The sequence below is a fragment of the Neofelis nebulosa genome, chromosome 15, assembly GCF_028018385.1.
Source record: "Neofelis nebulosa isolate mNeoNeb1 chromosome 15, mNeoNeb1.pri, whole genome shotgun sequence".
Lineage (NCBI taxonomy): Eukaryota > Metazoa > Chordata > Mammalia > Carnivora > Felidae > Neofelis > Neofelis nebulosa.
In genome coordinates, this window is record NC_080796.1 from 71,864,525 (window position 1) to 71,890,927 (window position 26,403).

Below are 26,403 nucleotides of genomic sequence, written 5' to 3' on the forward strand. Positions count from 1 at the left end.
TGGACTTTCTATCCATGTGAAATATCCCTCAGCTCTTAACTCTGGGTCATTTGGCCTCAGATCCTCAGAGGAGTAAGTCACTTGCTCTTCCGTCTGATGTGTACGAAGCTGTGTGTAGGACACTGTGACGGAAGAAGTTGTCTGTGAAGGTGGTGGCAAGACCATGGTCTCAAGGCTGTAGCCTAAAATGGATCTTGTCTTTTCTTAAAGGCAAGGGAAGTGTCCGGGACAATACCAAGGGTCCTCCCGTGGGGAATTTTCCTGTTTTTCCTCTTTCTGTTGCAGGAAACTCATAAGGCCCGTTGACACGAAGCCAAGTGCCTAGGCTGTTCAGTGGGAATCTGGTCATTTCTTACGTGTCTGAAATGATTTGGGGGAGAAAAGTAGAAGTGGTATTAAGGAGGTTCATCCCAGATACCTGTATTTAGAAAAAGAAAAAACCAAAAAACGCCAATAGTTCTCTCTGCTTCATGGTCCAAAAACATCTTTTGGAGAAAATGGGACTTGTCAATCTCGTGCGTGTTTGTGAACCATCCCCCCACCCCCTCCAGATTCACTTCCTCCTGATGTTAGTAATTGTTCTAAAATATAGTAAAGTTAACAGGTGCTCTGATCTCTCGTTGACTGTTGTGAGCTCACGGTCAGTACTGCTAATATATGTTGCCTCTCTTCCCTAACGCCTCCTCCTGGCACCCAGGATAAGTGTGTCCGCGGCAAAGGTGGTGTGGGGGCGGGAGAGCGAATGTTGGGTCTTTGCCTGAGATCTTTCTCAGTCCTGGGCTGTTTTTCAGAGCTGAGAGTTCCGGTGATTCCTATTTGCTGGAATTTCTCCAAGTTCAGGTGCTATAAGAGGATTTTCACGACTTTGGGAGATAGCAGAGAGAGAAACAATCACAGGGAAATCTCAGACTGAGCCTCATCCCCAGGGTCCTAAGGCTCAGGATGGCCCCAGCTTCAGGGCAATCCAAGAGCTAGAAGCTCAAAAAGGGTAAGTCGAAGTGGGAGCAGTAAAGTGAGTGATCTCACCGGCATGCTCCCAGGTCCTCATAGGCCTGGTCCAGATTTACGATAGTCGGGAGAAAGCCTTCCTCATCTGGGACTGTATGGTTCTTGCCTCTAGAAACAAAAAAAGAAACTAGCAAGCCTCAAATACTTAGATGCACCATGTTACCTGGTTTCATACCCCTTTTGTTCAAGTTGGACTTCTCTCTTACAGACGCTAATAAATGAATATATTCATTCTTTCATTCGTTTAAGTGATGTTTATTGAGCCCTTGCTGTCACATGCCATGTAAGCAGTTTCAGCTGGTTTAATGAAGCAGGTCTGTAAAGCCTTGCGTCCAGACGCTCCTGTGTGCGTTGCGAGCTGTGTTTGACCACGGAGAAGCAATCGCTGATGCCAGAAAGAGGTTGCCGTTGCAAATGTTTCCCAAGCAGCAACATCAGTTCTTTTTGGCGTCTGGCTTGGGACGTGGGTCCATAAGGTTCCTGCTCCTCCTGGTCGTCTTAATCTTCAAGAGCAGGGTCAGCTGCTGCTGGGTCGAGATAAACAGCCCCGTGTCCGCAGCAAACAGAAGCACCACCAACGATGGGATCACAAATTGTAGCCAGTGGTATTTGCTTTGGTGCTCCGGAGGGGAATCTGGATGCAACAGGAAACATACGTCATATGAGGAATCGAAAAATGGGGCTCAGGGCTTCATCCTCCCTGAGAGAGGAACCGGGAACGGTCCTCTGTCTTCCAGCGCTAGCATGATATGCTGGCTGGGACCCGAGGGCAACACTCATGGACTTGGGTTCCTCTGCCTATGCTTCCTGGAGCCCCGGGACTCCTGAGACCTTCCCTCAAGCCCCAGCCTGTAGCTCCTCTAGCCAGTGTGCCCAGTGAGGAAGGTCACAGGAAAGGCGATCTCTTTACTGGGGCTCACAGGTGCAGTGGCCCACGTCTGACTTGAGGGTGGAAAGGAGATGGCGAGGCTGGGGAGGGTGGAGGTTCACCAGTGCCTCATTTCTGAATCGTTCATCATTTACCGCGTGCCCGTTGGGGGAAATGAAGACACTGGGCCAGAGCCTCTTTAAGCTGCCTTCCAATTTCCCTCTCTTGTTATTCTGGTTACAAGATACTGATTTTTGTGATGATCCTAGAATTATAGAGCTCCAGAATATTACAGCCAGAAATCCCGTAGAGATCACCTAGACCCGTGGCTCTCAGCACTGGCTGCACAAGACCGTTACCTGAAAGGGCTTTTAAAAATACTGATGCTCAGTCCTCCAAACCAATTAAATCAGAATCTCAAGAGATGAGATGCAAATGTCGGTATTTTTAAAGTTCCTCAAGGGACATCTAGACCAAGCCCTTTATTTTACAGATAAGGATACCAGAAGGCCAATGACAATTAAATAGCACTTAGGTCTCAGGCTGGTTAACAGAATATTGACATTAAAGCTCAATTCTGGCTTCTGGTCCCATGCTTTTTAAGGCATTAGTATGAGCCACGTCTGCTGAGCAAAAGGTTGAATTTCCTCCTTGCAGGGCAGGTAGTCCAAAGGCTCCCTCTCTTTTTAGAGTTTGGAAAGAGCATCTTCGTATTTGGCCCTAGAGGCAGTGCACCTGCCGGGGTCTCCTCATGAGGCTCTGTCTCCTCACCACCCAGTCACACAGCCCACTGGTGTGTGGGTCTCCATCCCCAGCCCTCCTCCCCAAGTGTGGCGTCTTCAAGCTCTACACCACCTGCATTCCTCCAACACTGAGCCTCCCTTTCAATTTGATAACTAGAAGTGTTCTCCCCGGGAGCCACAGAGGACTCTGGGATTGAACCATTGATCACGATCCGTTATGCTTGGGTGGTGCTTATTAACAGGCTAGACATCCGTTTCACAAATATCCCCTCATTTAGTCTTCATGCAAATTCCACCAGAGACTGAGAGATGTGCTGCCCACCCCGGGCCTCCTCCCTGCAGGCCTGTGGGCTGGACAAGGTGCCCCGGCTGTCCCATTCTGCATGCTGCAGCCACTTCAGGCTCGGGTGTCCTCCCTCTCCCTTCCCCTGCCGTGGGCTCCCCTCCTTCTTTACCATCTCACCTTTTCTCACAACGATGTTGAGGAAGTTAGAGGTGTGATTTTGCTTCCAAATCCAGCCCGTGCAGTAGTAGGTGCCGCTGTCTGTTTCTGTGGCATTGTTAATGGTGATGTTGTAGTTGTCGTACCAGAACTGGAGGAACTTGCCATTCCTGTAGTAGGTCACTCTTTTGACATCCAAATTCCTCCAACTGTGGCACCTGATGAGGAAGGACTCACCCTCCAGCACCACCTCAGTAGAGGCCTGAATGAGCAGCCACTCTGAAGAGCGGTCGTTAACGTTATTTAACGGCAAATGGATGGATAGACACAGAGAGACAGAAAAAACAGCAGTCATGCAGAGTCTGCGTCAGGAGCCACGTTTTATCATTAACCCGTTTCTTGGCTCAGAAGGGCAAGAAAAAGGAAAACCAAAATCACGCTTCGAGTCTGTCCTCTATACTGATGAATCCTCTCGCCTCCTGAAAAGGGAGTCTGGGGCCATGAAACCACTCGGACATCTCTGCTGAGCCTGTCCACGGAAGGCTCGAATGCCAGTATTCCCTACAGCTCTGTAGACGCCAGTTCTGGTCACTACGGGGTAATAAGACTATTCTGTCCAGGGAGTCCTCGCCTAGGGGCAGGTCTCTTTCATCCTTCCGTCTCTTAGGGGCTCCCTAGTTCTACCGTCAATCATAGTTGGCTCTGAAAGTTCCCCAGCACATGCATGCCCATGTTAATTATGTGTGTAGTTACTCACTTAATATCCTCTTCCTCATTTGGCTCCATACCGCAGGAGGCCAGGGACCATGTCTGATCCTTACATCATATCCCCAGTGCCTAACACAATTACTTCAGAATTGGTAGGTACTCAACGAATACTTGTTAACGAGGCGTCTGTAAAGTCTAAGAGTTGGGTCGTATGGCGAATGTCACCGTGAGAATTGACAGGCATTCACTGAGGGAGAATTTGGAACAAAGATCTGGCTAGGCTGTGCAGGGCACAGTTTATTTCGTAGTGATCCTTAAGGATTTTCTAGAATCCGCTCCAAGGAAATAAAGAAGCTATCCCCTGCTGCTTTCGTTTGTGTCTGGAATATGCATAGGGATGTCACCACACCTCTTTTCACTCAAGAGAAAGACATAAAGTAGGCTTATCCTTTAAAGTATGTTTGCATTAAAAAATGTAAAGCCAAACATATCCATGACCTAGCCATTTAAATGAAGTCATTCTTTGGTTCATCCAGCATTTACTAACTAGCCCGCATGTGCCTGAACGTGCTGTCCTAGTGGTTGGCAATAGCAGTCGTGAAATTGGGGCAAACATAACATTTGTTCTTTAGTAAAAGTGGAAGTCGTGAGGGATCTTTGTGGATGTCTTTCAAAACTAAGAGAGCAACCTGATATCCAGGTCGTGGCTCGTGGAAACGGTTGACCAAATTTGACCTTTTGATCCCATTTCAGATGTTCAGCTCCTTGCAGTGTTCACATATCCAACATGCCGTGTGAGCATATCATATACATCTGCCCCAAGCAGGAAAAGAGGGGTGAGGTAGACTGGAAGGATCCCACTGGGAGATGGGAGATGGCCAGGACCCCGAAAGGAGGTGGGGCCACGCAGGAGTAGTAGTGGAAGGAGACAGGCAGGTCTTGAGACAGAGACCCTGAGTCCCACCCCAGTGCACCAAGCCCCGGAATAACTTGATCTCTCCCCATCTCCGGATGGGCCATTCCTCACATGGGGGACTCTATCTTTCCATAGTCCTGGAACTTACCACTGAAGACTTTTAAGGACACAGGTTTACTCAGGATGGATCCTTTGTTCCGACACCTGTATTCCCCACTATAGTTGGTTCCGGCTTTCACGATGTCCAAAGTTAAAGTTGTCACTCCCAACTTGGTCTTGTTGTGGTACCACACAGTAGAGTTGAGTTCAAGAGAGTTGTTCTCTTTACATGTAAGAGTCACATTGTCTTCTTTCAATATGGTAGTCCATGGTGGATTCAAGGACACTGTAGGTTCCCGGGTGTCTTTGAGAAGATCAAATTGTGGGAAGAGATATAGAGGGAGTGAAAAGGGCTCCAAAGTACAGATATGGCAATAGTCAGACAGTTAGTGGTCAGTCTACCCTTGTACGGCCACTAATAAGAAACAGGAAGGAGGAAACAGTGTTGTGGCCCCAGGGAGTCCCAAACTAGGGGGAAAGACGGGACACGAGTTCAACACAGGGTAACCACTTCAGTCCTCCTGATTTCCATGCCAGTATCTGTCAGCGAGGACTACAGCCTCTGGTCAGGCAGAGACGATGTCTATCCTGTTCAGCCCTAGCTCAGCACAATGGCTGGTACAGAGGACATGTTCATTAAATATTTGCTGAGTGGATGAACGTGTGAATAATGGATGAATAAATGTGTTAGACTAGCTGAAACAGTCTCTCCCAGTTCTAAATTTTTATGACTATTTAACTGTGAGTGGATATGGAGTGAAAAATCCACATCAATTCTGGAAGGAAGTGAGAAGCACCGGGAGAATCAGTCTTAATAGGTTTTCTGGAACAAAGAGGTGTGGTACAAATTTGACCAAAGCCTGGGAAGCGGCCAGTGGCGATGAGGTACAGAAACAGAACTGGACTTGGACCCCAGGGGATTCTGTTAGAAGCTGGCCCTTGGTCAGCTGCGCGACCCCCAGCAAGCACTTAATCAGGCAAAGCCCTCAGTTATCAAATGGCGGCAATACTAACCATGATGATGATGCAAGTATTGAATGAGGTTGTGCGGCAGTGCCTGGGCAGGGGTGGGGCAGGCTGGGCAGGGGTGGGGCATTTAGATGTTCCGCTGACATGGTTGTTGGCATAGAAAGGGGTGGGGTGCCTCGAGACAATGAGGTGGTATGTGAGCAGGTGTTGAACCGGGGGAAAGGAGGCAGGCGGGGAGGGAGTGGGGCTCAGGTTGGTCAGGGAGGGACAGATGCCTAATCATTAGAAAGCAGAGGTGGTGGGGTGATGGGAAACAGTGTAGGGGGGAGTGTGCCCAGCCACGGTGAGACTGACGGAGCAAGGACTCACTCACCTGCTGACATGCCATCTGGATCTGCAAAAGTTCAGAGAGGACAAGTTAGTGTCTCTGCCCAGTCTTCTGGGACTCCCGAGGATGGGGATCTGGGGGTGGTGATGAGGTCTACATCCTTGGAGTTTGTTTGTTTATTTAGAGAGAGAGAGAGAGAGAGAGAGAGAGAGAGAGAGAGAGAGAGAGAATAAGCAGGCTCCGTGCTGTCAGCGTAGAGCCCAACGCAGGGCTCGATCCCATGAACCGTGAGATCCTGACCTGAGCAGAAATCAAGAGTTGGACACTTAACCGACTGAGCCACCTAGGCGCCCCCAACATCCATGGAGTTTTAAGGGGTCAGCCATCTTCTCAGGAATCTGACCCAGGGAGAGAAAGAGCTTCTCTCTTTCCTCTGCCCTCCCTCCCTTGCCCTCTGGGAGATGCCAGAATGACTGCGAGAACAGGCTTCTGGCTGGCTCCCCCTTAGGTCCTGCTCAGCCCAATTTGCTCTGCTCCCAGCTTGTGTCCACTACAGAGTGTCCGGGAGATGCCCTGTGGTTTGCACAGAGCCCAGAAAAGTTCACCACGAAAACTGCCAACGTTCCTACCCCGGCCGCTACCCAGACCCACGTCGGCCCCTCCAGGAGGGGCCGCCGAGCCTCTACTTACAGAGGAGGAGCAGCAGTGCTGTCCACAGCAGAGCAGGGCCTCCCAGGAAAACCGACATCGCCTCCCTGGCTCCCAAATGCCGACTCGACGGGAGAGACCTAACGCCTTAAAATAGACTTAAAGCCAGAAAGGAGAAGGAAATGTTTTCTGTATCATATCTGGTTAACTCATCAGCTGCGCCTGGGTTTGCTTTCTTCTCTGGAGATAATATTCAGAGTAGCACCTAATTGGGCAATTTCATATTTGCCTCCTAGCACACTCCCTTACTGGGGCCAGAAATTGCTGACATTCGGTCGTGGTTCTCTGGAGCCACCATCACTCTTGTTACCTAATTTCCTGCTGGTCCACGAGCCCGCCAATCCTCCCGTTTCCATCCCATTCCCTGAGGATCCACTCTCTGAGCAGCCAAACCGGGGCTGTTTTCAGAGACGCCTCTTCTACTGGGTCTTGATGGGGCTCACAACACAGGATGACGGATGTGAGACCATAGCTTCCAGGGTCTGTTCTAGAATTTATTTTCTTTTCCAGCGTCTATCCATTTTTATGTTTCTAATCTTCCAGCATGACCACCCTTTCCCCTTTCAGCCCATACCAGCTCTCTTCCCCCCGGGACCCCTTCGACCAATTACTCTGTGTTTTAGCTCTAGGCCAGAGATGCTTGCCTTCTCGCAGGATTTGGTATTGTTGACGGATGCTGGAGATGATAGCTCCACAAATGTCCGTCGTCTTTGACATTCACAGGGTGAATTTTATTTTATTTTACTTTATTTTATTTTATTTTATTTTATTTTATTTTATTTTATTTTATTCTATTTTACTCTATTTTATTCTATTTATTTTATTTTGTTCTATTATTTTATTCTATTTTACTCTATTTTATTCTATTTATATTATTTTATTTTGTTTTATTATTTTATTTTATTCTATTTTACTCTATTTTATTCTATTTATTTTATTTTATTTTATTTTATTTTATCCTATTTTACTCTATTTTATTCTATTTATTTTATTTTATTTTGTTTTATTTTATTATTTTATTTTATCCTATTTTACTCTATTTTATTCTATTTATTTTATTTTATTTTATTATTTTATTTTATTCTATTTTACTCTTTTATTCTATTTATTTTATTTTATTATTTTATTTTATTTTATTTTATTTTATTTTATTTTATTTTATTTTATTTTATTTTATATTTTATTTTATTTACATGCAGTATTTATTCTATTAGGTCCTTGCCGAAACTCTGAAGCAGGCGGGAGAGTATGAAGTTAGCTAGGCCCACCTTGCTAACTTTCTGTCCCACCATGCTTTTCCTTGTAGACTGTTGGAGTAAGTCTCCTGAATCAACCATAAAGATCCTGCGCAGGCAGACCTCACCAAAACGTCTAGCTTCTATGGCATTAGAGAATTTGGGGCTACAAAGATTCATACATAGAAATTTCCAGATAAGGGAGGCTGGTGACTGGTTTTAGGCCACGTGGTGGTTTAGTGACAGATCTTTAAAGAAAACAGCAAGTCATTTTGAAAAAAGGCAGATTGTTTGGGTTTAAAGATCTGAATTCAAATACTCCTAGTATTTGTCATTAAGGTTTACCTATAATATAGGGACAATAACGGCCTCAAGGTCACAGCTTTATTGTGAGGTGTAATAAGTTGATAAACACGTGAAGTGCATCACCCAGTGTCTAGTATGTAAAAGAGGCTCCATAAGTAGGTCTTCTCCTTCTTTAGTACCATTATTAAAGACTTTTAAAGGGAGCCGGGGTGGCTTAGTCCGTTAAGCATCCGACTTTAGCTCAGGTCATGATCTCACAGCTCGTGGGTTCGAGCCCCTCGTTGGGCTCTGTGCTGACAGCTCAGAGCCTGGAGCCTGCATTGGATTCTGTGTCGCCTTCTCTCTTTGTTCCTCCTCTGCTCGCGCTCTCTCTCCCTCTCAAAAATAAATAAATATTAAAAATTTTTAAAGACTTTTAAGAGAAACCTGCATTTAACTGGACTAAGGCAAATGGTCACCCTCCTTTGTTTGACAGGTGGCATAGTTTATTTACATAAAGCAAGCTCATTCATCTTCATAATCATGACGAAGTGAGCGTGATAAGGAAAGACTTGAACACAAAAAGTTGTTCAGTGGGGGTGGGGAGGAGGTGAAAGAAATGGGGACGAAGCTGTTTTTATGGTGCCGTCAGAGCAACATTTGACTGGCAAGGTCCTGGCAGAGAGAGAGATCTACTTTATCACGCTGTTGAGAGTTTGTCCAGGGCACTTATGAGATACTGCTTTTTCCTAGGACACTGATCTGACCATGACATTGCCCTTCGGAGACACTTTCCTGTGACTCACACAGTCTGTTTGAAAGCTTCCTCCTGAGACTCTACCCTGTCCAAACACCTCCTTCTTGAATTGGGGGGGGGGGTGAGTACAAGCTTTGGGGGTGAGAGAGACCACTTCCGTTTGGTGTGCCTCCTGAAACTTTTGATTCGGTGTCTGCTGTTGAAATGAAGGTAGTGTTTTGGCAGTAGTGAGAGCGAACGGTTTGCAGATTCAGCAAAAGCAGTTCATGAGAGCTTCAAAAACCACCCTGTCCATCCAGCCCTGAGACAAAAACAAAAGGAACAACAAAACCAGCAGTATCAACATCAGGAAGAATAAATCATCCCCGTGGTATACAACCACGGGTACCCAAAGGAACAGATCAACACTAAGATAAGGCAGTAGCTCCTCTCCACCCTGGAATAATGGGTTGATACACCAGTTGAATTCCACAATCCTTTCCCTTACCTAAAAACGAAGTCCCCTAAATTTGACATCCGGTCTCTGGCTGGGATGTGCTGTTACTTCCTTGTATGTCCCGCCTGTCGATATCAGCAAGTATGCTCACTGACATCAGTAGACTGGGTCTTAATCTCATTTCTTCCCACAAGCCTTACAATCTGGGTATTCCTAGACAGCATCTGTATCCCATATTGTGACCTATTGTTGGTTCTTGGAAACCTTAGTTTGTATTTATTTCACTTGGGAGCACTGGAGAAGGGAAAGGCCAACAGCCACGCGTGAACGACGGGGCCGTTGAGCTGGGGTTCATCTCTGCAGCTGGATCCAGAGTGAAAGGCTTTCGATGGGGACTTTTATGATTTGGGACACGGTAGCAGAGGAAGGGTCGGCCCATCGGGTCTCTGGGTTTTTGTGCCCTTCTCCAAAATTGGGAAGCAGACAGAGGGCTAATTTGTTGGCTTTTTCTTCTCTGTGTTCTCCAGCACAAGGCAAGGTCCATGTGACATGGGAATGTGAAATGATGAAAGAGCAAAATAGCTGTCTGCTTGTGGTGTGAATGCACTTGGTAAAAACACCGATCTCTCCCCGAGGACTAGGTACAGGGCTAAGCACACAACAGGTCTCATCTGTTTTGCTCCCACCAACTTTATGTGGTTAAAAAATGAGGAAACGAAAACACAGGGAAGGTGGGTGATTTGTCTAGTCATGCAGCTGCTAAGTGGAAGAATTAAGATTTGAAACTGGGCAGTCTTGCTAAAGAGCCTGGGCTCACGACCACTTCCATATGATGTCTGTCGATCCAGTCTACGCAGTGTGCTCAAAGTACACGTGGATTCATGGGCCCCGCACAAAATTATTTGGATTCCCAGGGATCTGTAACCCACAAATGGGAAATCACTGATCCGGTCCAACCTCCTGTTCTACAGTTTCTGTTCTTGGCTTCACGGGATGACTTCTCCATCCGTAGTCACACAGTGCTGTTGGCATGGTCACGTATTTATTATGTATATTTCATAGATGTGCCTGGAGAGAAGAGAGAGAGAGTCGTACCTTTTAATCTAGATTCTTAAGGCCAGGAGGTCATCAGCTCTCTTTGCCACCAGGACAGGAGTCTGTTCAGGAAAGCAGATTCAATAGCAGTGCTGGCCACCTGATGGATGTTCACAATAAAGGCAGTGGTGTTACCACTTTTTTTTTTAATTCTTGTCTTGACCTGAACAGTTCCTTGCTTTGGGTAGCTCCAGAAGAAATAAATGGAAGTTCCCAGGACTCCCGAAGTGAATGCCACTGAAAAGGAGATGGGGACAGGGCTTATGGAAGCCACAATTTTGCGTGTGGACAGAGGGTTTTTTTTTCCCCCAAGAAAAGAAAAATAAGACTTCAGAAAATAATCTCAAAGATGATCTTTTCCTTCCGTCTTTAGAAGACTGAGACGAAAGACCACTGGCGGGTCCAGGGGGCAACACTGGGTCCAAGGATGCAGTCTGCGTGCCCAGGCCAGGTGTGCACAGGGAAGCAGACCACGCCTCCCTCTCAGAGTGGGTGGGGGAGCTCAGGGCGGTTGCTCGCTGGGGGTCCCGGCCCCTTCCCAGGCGTGCTTGCAGACAGAGAAACCCCTCTTGCGGTCAGCCCTCGAGTCAAATGTAGTGTGGGCCAGTTTATGTCATGCTTCCTTACAGAATTACACAGTTAAAAAATGGAAACAGCCTTCTCTTAAAGGAAACCCTGCAGGCTGTTAGCAGATAAGGACAAGAGGTCTTAGCTCAGCCAAGGATATTTGCATTTTAATAGGTAACTTCTGCAGCCCTAATCTTTCAGGACCCACCAGACAGTACTGTGACCAGTGTTTCTGGGGGTGATGATGGGTACGGGTCGGGGTTGAAAACTGAGGACAGAGGGAGTCGTCTGCACCTCTCAGGTCATACTCCCTGAGTGTGTCATCCCTGCCGCAGGCCGTCAGGAAATGGGTATGTGTGTATGTGCGAGAGAGTGTGTGTGTGTGCATGTGTGTGCGACCGTGTGTGTGTGTGTGCGCGCGACCAGGTGTGTCTGGGTGTGTGCACAAGCATGTGTGTGCGTGAGCACGTGTGTCTTAGTGTGTGCGAGGACGTGTGTGTGAGCACGTGTGTGCATAAGCACGTGTCTGAGTATGTGCATGTGTGTGTGAACATGTGTGTATACACAAGTATATGTGAGTGTGTGTGCGTGCGTGTCTGTGCAAGCATGTGTGTGTGAGCATGTGTTTGTGAGTGTGTGCACAAGTATGTATGAGCATGTGTGTGTGTGCGTGTGCACGAGCACGTGTGTCTGTGTGCGTCTGTGCACGAGCACGTGTGTGCCTGTGTGTGAGAACATGTGCGTGTGCACGAGCATGTGTGTCTGAGTGTGTGCGTGTGTGCACAATCATGTGTGTGCACGAGTACGTGCACAAGCACGTGTGTCTGAGTGTGTGCAAACGTGTGTGAGTGTATACACAAGTATATGTGAGTATGTGTGTGCGTGCGTGAGCATGTGCATGCATGCACGAGCACGTGTGTGCACGAGCATATGTGTGTGTTCATGTGCATGAGCACGTTTTGAGTGCACACATATGTATAAGCATGTGTGTGCGTGCGTGAGCACGTGTGTCTGAGAATGTGTGCGAGCATGTGCGTTTGCACGTGAGCACGTGTGTGTCTGAGTGCGTGGTGTGTGCGAGCATGTGTGTGTGAGTGTGTGTGTGCATGAGCACGTGTGTCTGAGTGTGTGAGTACGTGTGTGTGTGAGTGTGAGAGCATGTGTGTGTGCACGAGCATGTGTGTCTGAGTGTGTGCGTGTGTGCACAAGGATGTGTGTGCGTGAGCACGTGTGAGTGTGTGCACAAGGATTGTGTGCATGAGCACGTATGTGTGCACAAGCACGTTGTCTGAGTGTGTGCATGTGTGTGCGAACATGTGTGTGAGTATATAAGCAGGTATATGTGTGTGCGTGTGCGAGCATATGTGTGTGCATGTGTGTGAGCATGTGTTTGTGTGTGCACAAGCATGTATGAGTGTGTGCGTGCATGCGTGAGCACGTGTGTGCACGAGCATGTGTGTGCCTGTGTGAGCACGTTTTGAGTGTGTGCACAAGTATGTATGAGCATGTGCATGCGTGCATGAACACGTGTCTGTGTGCATGTGCACGAGCACGTGTGTGTCTGAGTGTGTGTGCAAGCATGTGTGCGTGTGTGCGAGCACGTGTGTGTGTCTGAGTGTGTGCGTGCAAGCGGTTGCATATTGCTTGCTGCAGCAATGTCTACAACACACATTGTTCGCTCTCAGGAGGCACCAAACACCCCACAGCACCCAGAATGGCCTCGTGCGGAAGAAAGAATTGCCCTGTTTCTGCACGACTTCAGAATGTCCAACCAGCCCTTTTATCATTATTTGCGCCTTGAATCTGACTGTTTGACAAATAAATGCAAAGAGTTCTTTTTTTACATTTCTTCCTATATGCTGGATGGTCTAGGGGAAAAACCCGTGTATGCCGAGAGAAGGTGAGTCCCTTCTCTTCCTGGAACAGCATCCTTCAATCATGCACCGTGTGACCGAATCAGACCTCCAGCAACCAAGCTTCCGGGTCATTGCCTCACCCGCCGCCCCCTCCTCTCCACCTGCATGGGGGCTGGCACACTCATCATGGGTGTGTTTTCTTATCATAAAGTTGTTCGGTTTTATGTCTCCTGTAGGTTAAGACTTTCTGTGTGTACGAGAGGTGGGTCTGGCTTCAGATGCCCGCAACTTCCGCAGTTTGGACCCTCCTTAAAAAACTGAATAGAAGATTATGAATACGATATTAGATATCGGAGTGACGATTTAGAACAAGAAATTATATCACAAAAAATTATAAAATATAGAAAAGGTGAAAAATGACGTGAACGTTATAAAGGTCCAGAAAAGATGGCAATGAATTTGCTGCCAGACATTCCACTCTAACACTCTTCTTTTCCTCTGTACCTTTACTACAGACTCTTTGATCTCCTGTTCACCAGTGATATTGCATTATCATTTTTAATAGAGAAATTAGAAATACAATTCATTCTTTCCCCTAGCATGGCTGATCAGCAGTTTTTTCTTTTTTTCTTTAAAAAAATTTTTTTTAATGTTTATTTATTTTTGAGGGAGAGACAGAGCCAGAGTGTGAGCGGGGGAGGAGCAGAGAGAGAGAGAGGGAGACACAGAATCCGAAACAGGCTCCGGGCTCCAAGCTGTCAGCACAGAGCCCGACGCCGGGCTCGAACTCACGGACCATGAGATCATGACCTGAGCCAAAGTCGGACGCTTAACTGACTCAGCCACCCAGGCGCCCCCAGCAGTTTTTTCTGTTATTGGTACTTGGGGCGCATAGCAAGTGCAGTTTCTAGGAGGGGTCCACGCTGTTTGTATTGCTACAGGTTTGTGCCTGACAAACAGAGGAGTCCTGATAAGTTTTGTTTTGTTTCGTTTTGTTTTGGTTTGGTTTGGTTTCCATGCCAAAAAAGACGAAGCGTCATGGTGTGTTTATAATTTTGTACTTCACTTTACCGAAAATGTTCCTGGAGAGAACCTCCGTTTTCACTAGACCCGGAAAGGTACCAAATCCTCTGCGTACAATTTTACACACAGCTGACGCTTGGGAAAACGTTCTGGCAAGATTAGCTTCTGACTCCAGATGTTTCAACAGGGGTGTTCCTTGGCTGCCCACAAATTTCCAGTGCCGAGCGCTGGAGGATGGGGTCACGCTGCACCTTTGCGTCCCGAAGCCAAGACGGTTAGCTCTTTGGTGGAAGCCACCCCTCCCACGATGGCTCAAAGTGCCTCGCCTCGTCTTACCCCACCTGGCGGGAACTGCAAACCACGTGCATCTATTACGCCGAACCAGAACCCCCTGAACCCTCGTCCTCCTTAGCTGGATGCCAGAACCTTCCTGCAGCTACCGTCATGTTGCCAATAGGAGAGGAAGCGGGGAGAGACGGTGGTCTTGTCCAAATGGGGCCAAGTTATCTTACTTCTGGAAATGTTACAGAAGCGTATGGCTTCTTGCAGGACCTTGGAGGGGCCCACGCCAGTGAGGGGCATGACGGCTAGCTTTCATCAGTGCCCCCTCCACGCCCGACTGCATCCATAGGTGAGTCCATGGTCCATGCATTCTCATCAGGATAGCCAAGAAGGTGTTACCAAATATGTGGCACAAAATGGGTTCTGATGGGATTGAAAAGCACTGGTCTGGGTTTTGAAGAAGAGAAGGGGACCAGGTGAAGGTGAACGAGGTGCCTGGTACCAGGCAGGTTCCAGGGAAATCTTCCTTTCCTTCAAGAAAACCTGTGAGTATCGAGTGTCTGACCCAAAACTGGAACGTACGGTCTGACACGGGATGCGAGCAGCGGACTGAATATTGGAAACAGATGCAGCATCAGAAAACTCAGGACATTTTGGTAGCCGTTCCTATAGGCCAACGTTTCTCATAGGATTTCTCAAGGATTTGCAAATTCTTTAAATGAGAAAATACGTACAGTTTTCATTGGTGATGCTCTCAACACGTAAAATAAGTTACGGCTCATTCAGGTGACCATTTCACAAGTAAAATCGCCACTTGATTTCAGCGCCTTCGTGTGCGTTTTTGTTTAAAATTCACAGCTGCATCCGTGACTGTCAAGTCCTTTTGTGCCCCTGAAAGTGGGTTAAAAAAGGGAAAAGTGGAAAGAAGTTTCCCCCAGCACACGGACCCCCACAGAACGGGCTGCCGAAGACACAACCACCTTCTGTTTCGTTGGGTTTGGTTAAATTGAACTGTAATCGACAGAGTGATTTGACATTTTTAAACATCACCAAACGATCCCTACAGTAAGTCTAGTTATCTGTCACCTTGTAAAGCTGCTGCAGTTTTATGGACACTGCTCTGTGCTGTACGTTACGTCCCCATGACTTACTTATTTTACGACTGGTAGTTGACTCTTCTTAATCCCCGTCAGCTGTGTCAACCGCTCTGGTGACCACCTGTTTCTTTCCTGCATCTGTGAGTCTGTCTCTAACACAACCCTCTCTATCACAGCTCCTATGACAGTCGTGTTGCAGAGAGATGTGTGAAGATCCTGTCTGCACACAACCCATGGGGCAACGGTTGATTCGGAAATACAAATAAATAATTTTTGTATATTCCCAATTCCAAAATTAGATTTATACCGATTTCTAATATATTTCAATATCGTCAAAATGTTCGTCTTTTACCATATGTTTTCACCCATATGGGGATCTTGAGAAACTTCACAGAAGACCATGGGGGAGGGGAAGGGGAAAAAATAGTTACAAACAGAGAGGGAGGGAGGCAACCCGTAAGAGACTCTTAAATACAGAGAACAAACTGAGGGTTGGCGGGGGGTGGGGGAGAGGGAAATGGGTGATGGGCATTGAGGAGGGCACTTGTTGGGATGAGCACTGGGTGTTGTATGAAAACCAATTTGGCGGTAAACTATATTAAGAAAATGTTCACCTCTAATAGAAAAAGAGAACGATGCAGGATTATCACGGGCTCCTAGCAGTCAGCATTAAACATAGGCTGCTGGTAGGGTTTTGGTAAATTATATGCTCTAAACTCTCGGAGTGAACAAAAAAATCTTGAAGTCGATTAATGTCGTTTTGCATGACACGCTTTTCCAAACAGGCAGTCCCTGAAGCTGAATTATTATGACCATTAATGAGGTCATAGGAATGACTTAAATATAGATATAGACCGAATACTTGATCATTCTACCATGAAACCCCACACACAAAATTTCGTTTTAGCACAAAAACATTGTTCAGCCTATTATTTTCCTTTCTTTATTCAACAAACATGTATGGGCTAAGCCTTCTGTAAAGTGCTGGTAACGCAAACGAGAACTACCTACATAGAGCAGATTTCTTCCCTCACGGAGTGACGATTCTGTTGGAAAAGACAGACATGGCACAAGTAAACGAATAAAATGGGAACAGCTTGTAATTAACGTTTGGAATAAACAAATAACATTGCTGGACAGAATCACAGGGGTCATTTAGATAGGACGGTCAAGAAAAGGCCTTTCAAGAAAAGTGGTTTTAGAGCATGCGATGGAATGGACCAAGCAAAAAGCTATGGCAGGTTCAAAGTCCCCCAAACAAGAAGGACTTTAGAGAATTCCAAGAATTCAGAGAAGACGAGTGAGACTGAAGCACAATACAGTAGCTCAAAATATGATTAGGCGTGTATATAGCGGCTGAGTGCGGCAAGTATCAGGATTTTATTTGCAGGGCAATGAAAAGCCATCAATCAAACTATTTGAACAAGGGAACACACACACACACACACACACACACACACACACACACAGAGGCATTTGTGTGTGTGTTCACCTTTAAACAGTTTTTAAAAACTAATTAAAAAAATTTTTTTTAATGTTTATTTGACAGAGAAACAGAGCATGAATGGGGGAGGGGCAGGGAGTGAGGGGGACACAGATTCCGAAGCAGGCTCCAGGCTCCGAGCTGTCAGCACAGAGCCCGACATGGGGCTCGAACTCACAAATGGCAAGATCATGACCTGAGCCGAAGTCAGAAGCTCAACCGACTGAGCCACCCAGGCGCCCCTAAAACTAATTTTTTTAACATTTATTTATTTTTGAGAGACAGAGAGAATGAGCAGGGGCGGGGCAGAGGGAGAGGGACACAGAATCCGAAGCAGGCTCCAGGCTCTGAGCTGTCAGCACAGAGCCCGACATGGGGCTCGAATTCACAAACGGCAAGATCATGACCTGAGCCGAAGTCGGAAGCTCAACTGACTGAGCCACCCAGGCGCCCCACCTTTAAACAGTGTAATGGCAGGGTTCCCGGGTGGCTCAGTCGGTTAAGCGTCCGACTTCGGCCCAGGTCATGATCTCACGGCTCATGAGTTCGAGCCCCACGTCGGGCTCTGTGCTGACAGTTCGGAACCTGGAGTCTGCTTCGGATTCTGTGTCTCTCTCTCCTTCTCTCTCTCTCTGCCCCTCCCTTGCTAGTGCTCTTTCTCCATCTCAAAAATAAATAAAGTAAAAAAAATCTTAAAAAAATAAATGGTTTGATGGCTTTTCGTCGAATACGAGAATGCACACATCTATGCGCACACACATGCGCATACACACCGCAGCTGGGCATGATGCAGATTTGTCCAGTGGCAGCTGGGAGATGGTCAGGACGCAGTAGGACACGATGACAGATCAGCCTGCAGAGGGAGCAGTGCGGGTGAAGACGAGTTGACGGAGTTCAGGCATATGTTGGAAGTGGTATTAACAGGACTTGCTGACAGATTGGAGCATGAGGGAAGCATAAAATAGCATTCCCAAGTTTCTGTTTTTAATCACTGGGTAGACAGTGATACCACTCATTACATGGTGAAGACTGACGAAGTGCCAGATGTAGGGAGGAAAGTCAAGTGTTCTGGTTTGGAGATGCTTTAGTTTGAAGCGTTTCTGTGACAGCTACGTGTTTACGCTCAACAGGCAGTTCTAAGAGCTGGGAGACCAGAAGAAATGTCTGGACTAGAGACACAAAGTTGAAAATCGCTGGCATATGTTTAAAGCCACTGGAGCAAGATGAAATCAGCCAAAGAGGGAGAAGGAGCCGCTGGGAAAAGAGAATGTCCCAGGACAGAGCCATGAGAAAATCTGATATTTAGAGGATGGAGAGAAGGGGAAGATCCAGAAAGAGACCAGTAAGAAATGGCCAGTAAGGAAGCACAGAGAACCATGTCACTAAAGGTGAGGAGTTGATTATATTGAATTTTATTGAGAGGGGAAGCAAGACAATAGAATTATTCTTTGGATTTAACAATATGGAAAGTTCTGGAGCCTTAACAGTGGCAGTTTCAGGGGGACTGGTGTGTGTGGAAGGCAGCTTGAAGTGGGCTGGAAAGGGACTTGGGAGCGAGCATGCCTGTCTGAGTTTTGCCGTGTGACAATGATGCAGGAAGACACCGGGTCGAGAGAGGGTTTGCATTTTATGGGAGATGCTAGATCCTACTGTTAGCAGATAGGAATAATCCAGTAAGTGGAGACAGACAATGAGGGAAGGCAGAGTCAGGTAGTGGAAAGGGTGAAGTCCTTGAATCAGCAAAAAGGGGAGAAATGGTTCCCATTCATTCAATTCACTTAAGAGTTCTTGGTTCTTGAACATAACACAGGTGCTTCTGTTATCACGTCATATGCATTTATTTTAACCAGTCCTTGCATTCTGCAAAAACACACACTAAAAATAACAAGTCTTTTGGGAAAAAAAAATATCGTGGCAGGTCATGCAAAACCTATAACCAGAGCATTGACATAAACATTAGCATGTCTGTGAAATAAATTAAACCGTCTTAAGCAAATGTTAAATCTCTAATAAAGGAGTCCAAGCCACAGTAGGTGTAGAGCTTCATCTTCTTCAAAGGTAAAGGAAGGTTGATGGAAGGCGGTGACGAGGAGGAAACACACAAAAGCCATCGATAGGAGCGGACCGTCCGATAAAACGCTCAAGACAGACGCACGGTAAAACTAAGCCGCCTTCAAGCAAATGGTCTTCGTCCAGGGTCCTCCAGCCCCAGCTGTGCTCCACTGAGCTAGTAAGATCTCTGTCCGGCCGCTCTTCCTTGGTAGCAAACGTGAACACGCTGGGAACATTCTCCTGAGAACGAGCTTCCACATCATACTGACATGATTCCATAGTATATGGAACGTTTGCTTTCCAGAAACATGCGCTGCATCAGCACCGAAACTGTAGGGCATTTCGCGTTAAGCAGCTGCTGTGTGCGTAGCAACACCAAGCACTGTGTAGGGCTCAAAAGTGCAAGAGAAGGAGTGTTCCCTCACCATGTTGGACTTTGTCAAACTCCTGATTTCCGCAGGCGGAAATAATAAAGGAAGACTGGAATGTGTTGCAGTAAAACTAAGAAACACGGAACAGCAACAATAATAATTGTCGACACTTACGGAGCACTGGCCCCATGGCAGTGGTTTCTCCCATTTGACACCCACAAGAACCCCGTGGAGCGGTACTGGCAACATCCTTATCTTTCGCGAAGTAGAGGGGTCATACACGCAGCGAACGGGAGAGCCAGGATTTGAAACTCAGAGGCCTGAACGGCTGGGTTCTTGAGTAGGGGGAAAGAAGGCATTCAGTGTGGTGTCCCGGTATTTTCCCCACAACATTTGGGATCGTTGAATCGTTCAGTCCGTCGCCAACAAGTTGAGAACTCATGGCCACGTTTTGCCTTACAGCTGATGAAGCACCATTCTGGAAGAGCACCTAAAGCTGGTGGGGCTGCAGGAAAAGTCTGGGAAAAAGTGATTGGAGCTGGCAGAGCAGGTGCCGGGCGTTAGTGTGGTCGCCATTTCACGTGGCAAGACCAAGCCTCTGTCCCATGGGTCGGACAGGCAAACAGAAGGTGATAGAGGCTTGAACCATCTTGCCCCACGGGGCCATTGTTTGGTGGGGTGATGGGGACTCCAATGGCGTGACGCTGTGGAGTGGGCTGCTTCCAATGACAGCCAAAGGAGGTGGAGCCTTAGATGGGCAGACGGATGGGACAGAGACTCCTCTGAAAACCCTACGAAGGCCCTTCTCTGAGAGCACCTGCATTTGGCTAACCAACAGAGAAGAAAGAACCAATCGATGTTGACAAAATAGTGACAACTAACAAAAAAGAGGACCTCACCACCAGCGTCCCTCCACTTACGAGGTGGTAGTCGTGTGCAGGAACAGCAGTTACGACAAAGGCAGGAGCGGCCGCGCCCACACTGTGGGTGACCGTTGTCTCATTCCGCCCTCTCCCCTCTTCCCCCAACAACGAGGGGCTGGTGCTAGAAAGAGAAAGGGGCATGGGTGGCGAGGTCACCATCCTTCACCTCCCAACACACCTCAAGCCACTGAAGCCACAAACCCTGTTCCGTGCTCGGGCAGCAGGGTAGGCGTGGGGGGTGGGGCACGGTTAGGTAGAGGAGGAGGGATGATGGAAACTGGAGGGAATTTCAGTTAGAAGGTAAAATTAAAATTTGAAAACACAGGATTGTGTGTAGTAACTCCAGTGAGTCTGTGTTAGTAACGCAAGGTGATGAAAAGTTTATGAAATCGGTGTAAGATGTCATTAAGGGAGCATGCTGTCCAGCAGGAATCGAGCCACAGGAGTGGTTATTGGAAAAAAAAAAAAAAGTTAACAATTTCATGTTTATATCTCACAAGTTGAGACTCCTTTCAAAACAGTTGTGTCCGGGAAGTGGAAAGGTTGGACCACATGAGCCGCAAGGTCCTCTGCAGGTCTAACATCCAAGCATTTGCTGGCAGTCGGGACCGGAGGAGTTCGGGCAGCTCAGTTACATGGACGGTGTGGCCCTGTGGTGTTTGGCAAAAGGCAGTGGCTGCCGCTGCCTGGCCGACGAGTCCTCGGTTCTCCTCTCCGGTCCGCCAGGTGGTAGTTCAGGACGTGTCGTAACCTCACCTTCTGTGATCTTGTCTCACACTGGCAGCGGTGAAAGGAAAAAGCAGGAGGCGGTGATAGATTTGAAAGTGAAAGTGACTGGAAGGATGGGGTTGAAAGCACAGTACAAGAAGGAAGGTAGGATTGATGGTAACCGTGGGGTGTCTGGTAGAAGAAGTGGCTCGGGGGACAGATGGTACCTTCGGGCTCCTGATCGGTTTTATCCTAGGTCCATGGTAGGGGGAAATATCATACGACTTTAAAATAGGAAAGCACCTTAGAGATAATCAATTTAAAGTCCTCGTGTTAGGGAGCAAGAAACCTGAGCCACAGAACGTGGTTTGTGTGAGCTTGTGTGGCTATCTAAGACATTAATCGGAGGCAAACACAGGACACAACAATTATGAGGCTTCGTTTGTTTGTTTGTTCTGACTGAAGACTCAGACTGAGGAAAGTATGAGAGACCCAGTGCTCCTAAGGACTGTCCTCGTCCAGTGTGGGGAGAAATATACTGAAGAAATGAGCAAATGAATGAGCTAAAGCATCCCAGGTAATAGCAAGACGGAGTCAGAGGGATGTGATAAAGCGAGCACGGGCGGCTAATTTGTGTATCTAGGTTAATCACAGACCGAAATGATAGCGGGGCAGTTGGCTCTCAATCTGCAGTTCGGTGAATCGCCACATTAAATGACACTCACCCGTGGCCCTGCCAAACAGACTGGCAGATGTGTACCTTTCCCTACGCGACCGTGGCTGGCGAGCTTCTCTTTAGGAGAAACCCCAGCACGTAGAAGTGTCACTGAATCAGGGCTGAGGAGAGTTCCAGGACTGGCAGTGATTCACAGCCCTGAATGCATCCAAATGCTCAGGGAGGGGAACCGAGAATGGCCCCGCGAATTCGCTCATTCGAAAACCTTGGTGTCGCCCCCATCATCCGGGTTTTGTGTCTCAGCCGTGCAAACTTCAGATCTCAGTGGCAAACTCTACAAAGCTGACCAGTCTCTGGGACGTCACTCAAACTCACTAGATGACCCCGAATGCGAATTCGTCCATTCTTTGCGGTACATATACCAGACCAGTCATACCTTTGTGGCTTTTGCTTCCTGGTGGATAGAAGTAACCAGTATATTAAAATGCATGCCAGAAGATTTCTTGTCGTTCCCATATCACTCTGGTCCTACCCTATTCAAAGAACGCGTCACAATAGATGAACAGCACATCTTTTGTGTCTGGTTCCTCATCACGTACCATGTGTGTTTGATTCGTTCTCTTTACGTGGTGTTCAGCACAGCTCAGGGCACGTGTAGGTTTTCAGTAAATATTTATTAGAGGCGTAAAGGAGCAATTAGCTCATTGATTACTTCGATCATGATATCGCAATCTAAGAAATTATCCTTCTCTTCCTTAGAGACAATTTTCTAAAAAATAAAAATAAAAAAAAATCTCTCGAAGAGCATTGGGCGCATGCTCAACCCCTGTGTCTCCATCCCTGGTGGGAACTGTGAATCTCATCTTGGCCTCTGTGCGAAGGAAAACCAGCACGCAAGAGTTTCCTCTTTGATTCGTTCCTATGGTAATACCGTCAAGTGTTTTCTTTGATGACTGATGGCTTGCCAGGTCTGCTGAGATAGATGGAGTGTGGGCAAGATACAGCCTCTGATTCCCCTTCTGTTATTAAAACCACAGGGTACTTCACTACACATTTAACTAACTGGAAAGACAGGATAAGAAAGTCAGTAATGGAGGGGCACCTGGGTGGCTCAGTCGGTTAGGCGACCGACTTCGGCTCAGGTCACGATCTCACGGTTTGTGAGCTCGAGCCCCGCGTCGGGCTCTGTGCTGACAGCTAGGAGCCTGGAACCTGCTTCGGATTCTGCGTCTCCCTCTCTCTCTGCCCCTCCCCTGCTCATGCTCTGTGTCTCTCTGTCTCTCAATAATAAATGAACGTTAAAAAATTTTTTTGAAAAAAAAAAGCCAATAAACGAAAAGGAAGGTGACGTTCGTCGTGCTGCCTGGCTCTGACCTGTAGGTGCCCTTCACCCCGGGCACACATCACCTCGCTGAAGAAGAGTCTCCTCTGACCTGCCTTTCAGGGTGTCTTTGTGGCAGAAACTCCAGCTCTTCCAGAAACCACGAGGAGTTTGATCTTCTATGACATGTCCATGGCCATGTGCGTGGATTATTCTGAAGTGTGCTACTCAGACCTTGGGGTGAATGAGAGGATGTACACCATCCTTTTCTCCCTTGGGTCCATCACCGACCCCTTGTTTCTAGAGCTTTTGTTTCTTCTGCTCAGAGAATCGTTTGTGGGTCTGCTTCGGTTCGCAGACACCGCTCCTACCTTCGCGCTATACCCCATCTCACACCTCAGCTGAGGTGACACGGGTTGGCCGTGCTAGGACTGTGTGTGGTCCTGCACCACCCACGGAACACGCACTAGACTCCGATTAGAGGGTCCAAGTTTGGATTGTATTTCTACCCAGTCCTACCTCACTCACTGCCCTAATGGATGAAAAGAAACTTCCGTACACAAACAGTTTCACAGAATAAATGTAAGAGAAGTGACGTGACGAGGAAAGCACCACTGTTGGCAACTTCTAATAAAAAATTGATTTAGACAAAAGTCATCAAAAGATGAAATGATAAAATATTGATGGGATCGATTTGAATAGAGCACCGGGCTGTTGCTCCCTGAAATGCTGATCAATTTTGCATTGCTTACGGTGGCATACCAAATAGTATGTGCCTTGTGGTTGGGCAGTCAGATAAATGTAGGATGCCTCGCTCAATTTGAATATCAGATAAAGAAGGAATCATTTTCAGGGTAGATATGTCTCATGTCATATTTGGGACATACTTATCCTAAAAAACTATTTGTTGTTTATTTAAAATCCAAATTTAACTAGGTATCCTCTATTTTTATTCGTTAACCTGGTAACTCTACTTGATGTAATGCAAAGCTGTGTGCGTGTGTGTGTGTGTGTGTGTGTGTATAGTTTAATAGACATATAATGTATATATAAAGTGTAACATAGTGTAACGCAGTTTATGGTATATATATTTTAATACAGTTTGTGTCGTTTAATAAGGTTCACCCAATTCAGCCTTTAGAACTGACTTCCAGTTTACAGGCAATACAGGGCATAGAGAAACAAATGATACGATGTGTCAATGATATCCTGAAGGTGAGATTGTGACCTGGTTTTTATTTTTATTTTTATTTTTTTTAAAGGAAAGGAAATGTTTCTTTTTTTTTTTTAAACGTTTATTTATTTTGAGAGAAAAAGAGAGACAATCCCGAGCAGGCTCTGCACTGTCAGCAGGGAGCCCGATGTGGGGCTTGAACTCATGAATCTTGAGATCTTCACTTAAGCTGAAATCAAGAGTCAGACATTTAACGACTGAGCCACCCAGGCACCCCTGACCTGCTTTTTGAACATGTCAATGAAATGGAAAAAACTGGGTAGGGAATGACGGAATGCTCTAGACCACAGATGCTCAACGAACAATGGTTTTGCCCCTCAGCAGGTATTTGGCAATACTTAGAGGTGTTGTGGTCTCCCCCAGTATGCTGCAGGGAGGGGAGACGATGCTGCGGGCATCTAGTGGGCAGAGGCCAGGAAAGCTGCTAACCATCTCATAACATGTGGGACACCCCCGCCCCCACCACACCGCACTAAATATCGGGCCCCAGATGACAGCAGTGCCACTGTTAAAAGAGACCCCGATCTGGACTAAAAGAGCCTTTGAAGACTCTGCAACTGATTGCCATGCACAGGCCCTTCTGCATCTTGACCCCGTACTTCACATACAGCATGCCTAACGATGGAAAGAAATTTTCCATCTAATTAAAAATTAGGCAACTAATTAAAAATGATAGGGTATCGGGGCGCCTGGGTGGCTCAGTTGCTTAAGCGTCTGGCTTCGGCTCAGGTCATGATCTCTTGGTTTGTGAGTTCAAGCCCCGCGTTGGGCTCTGGGCTGACAGCTTGGAGCCTGAGGCCTGCTTCGGACTCTGTGTCTCCCTCTCTCTCACTGCCCCTTCCCCATTCACGCTCTTTCTCTCTCTCAAAAGTAAATAAACATTTAAAAAAATATTTAATTAAGGGGGCTCCTGGGTGGCTCAGTCGGTTAAGCATCCGACTTTGGCTCAGGTCATGATTTTGTGGGTTCGGGGGTTCGAGCCCTGCGTCGGGCTCTGTGCTGACAGCTCAGAGCTTGGAACTGCTTCCGGTTCTGTATCTCCTTCTCTTTCTGCCCTCCCCCACTTGTGCTCTGTGTCTATCAAAAACAAATTAAAAAATTTTTAAAAATTTAAAAAAATGATAGGGTACACTAATGCTTATTTACGTGGGAAAGGCTCACAACACATCACTGAGAGAAAAAACGAGCCAGATAGAAGGAAGTTTGCACAGCATGACCTCATAGAATTGAAAGGGAGAAAGAGCTACAAAAATAACAGTCGTTCTGCTTCTGCTGTAAACAGAAGGGTGTGTGTGTAAACAGATACACACATACGAACGCAAAGAGAAGCAATTAGAGGGTTAGTCATCAAAATATTAATAGTGTTGGTATTTCGAAGTTGGAGATCATCGTAAGTGATTTATACGGTTTTTTTCCTCTTTTCCGTGCTTTCTATGATGAACATCCATGACTTTTTTCATCAGAGTGGAAACAGGATTGTTTTGGAAAGGAAGGTCTTGGTCTGGGTTGAAGGACGGAAAGACAGCAATCCCTTTCTGCAGCGCAGAGCTGAAATGGCTCCTCAGACATCTCCCGTGCCTCCAGAGAACCTTGATGGAGACGGTCATGCTGAGCCAGAAACTAAATGAACTGGAGCGCAGATCTGCTGTGTCATTCTCTCCCCAGCAGGATCCAAGAATGAAGCAACAGGAGCACAAGGAATGGGCCTGACAGAAGCCTCTGCCCTTTCCAAGTGTGGGAGCTGGGTCTCCCTCGACGGGAATTAGGCTGGGATGTATGTCCAGTGAGCCTTAAGGAAAGTGGCTATGGGCTGAAGCCGGACAAGACAAGACCTGGCCGCCATACCCCTCTGCTTGCCCCAGTCGTGTTTGGATATGCTTCAAGAGGCTGTCTGTTCTCTAGTCCTGAGAAACGAGAATGTAGGGTCTTTGCTTTGTAAGCTCATCCAGTATTCCCATGGGTCACTTAATGGAACTCAATGCACTATTAGTTCCTGAAACCCCAACAATCCCCAACAATGAGTCAACAGATGAAAACATCTCCCTCATCTGCTACCCAAGTTCCTAACGAAGCCCTCGAGACAAAGCCCTAGGGCTGTCCCATCCCTATCTCTTGGTACCTCAGAGAGAATTTCAAAAGGATGGTCCCAGGAGACTTGGGGCAAGGGAATTGCTTTTCTTGGGGCTGATAAATATCCAAAGCTCTAAAGTCTG

At 47.0% G+C, this 26,403-nt stretch overlaps 1 protein-coding gene across 1 annotated transcript; it reads right to left on the bottom strand.

Moving 5' to 3' along the window:
- Positions 1-1,247: 1,247 nt before the first annotated feature.
- Positions 1,248-6,914, bottom strand: FCER1A (Fc epsilon receptor Ia). The gene is made up of 5 exons (XM_058700836.1): positions 6,772-6,914; positions 6,127-6,147; positions 4,834-5,088; positions 3,083-3,340; positions 1,248-1,642 (listed from the first exon to the last, which is right to left on the bottom strand). Exons 1-5 carry the CDS (start codon positions 6,827-6,829, stop codon positions 1,443-1,445), a joined length of 792 nt encoding a protein of 263 aa, XP_058556819.1. The 5' UTR covers positions 6,830-6,914; the 3' UTR covers positions 1,248-1,442.
- Positions 6,915-26,403: the final 19,489 nt, after the last annotated feature.

Coding starts and splice junctions, on each gene's coding strand:
- FCER1A (XM_058700836.1), bottom strand. CDS start 6,829: ATGTCGGTTTTCCTGGGAGGCCCTGCTCTGCTGTGGACAGCACTGCTG. Junction 6,148..6,771: donor AGCACTGCTGCTCCTCCTCT/GTAAGTAGAGGC, acceptor GAACTTTTGCAG/ATCCAGATGGCATGTCAGCA. Junction 3,341..4,833: donor GTCCTTAAAAGTCTTCAGTG/GTAAGTTCCAGG, acceptor ACCGCTCTTCAG/AGTGGCTGCTCATTCAGGCC.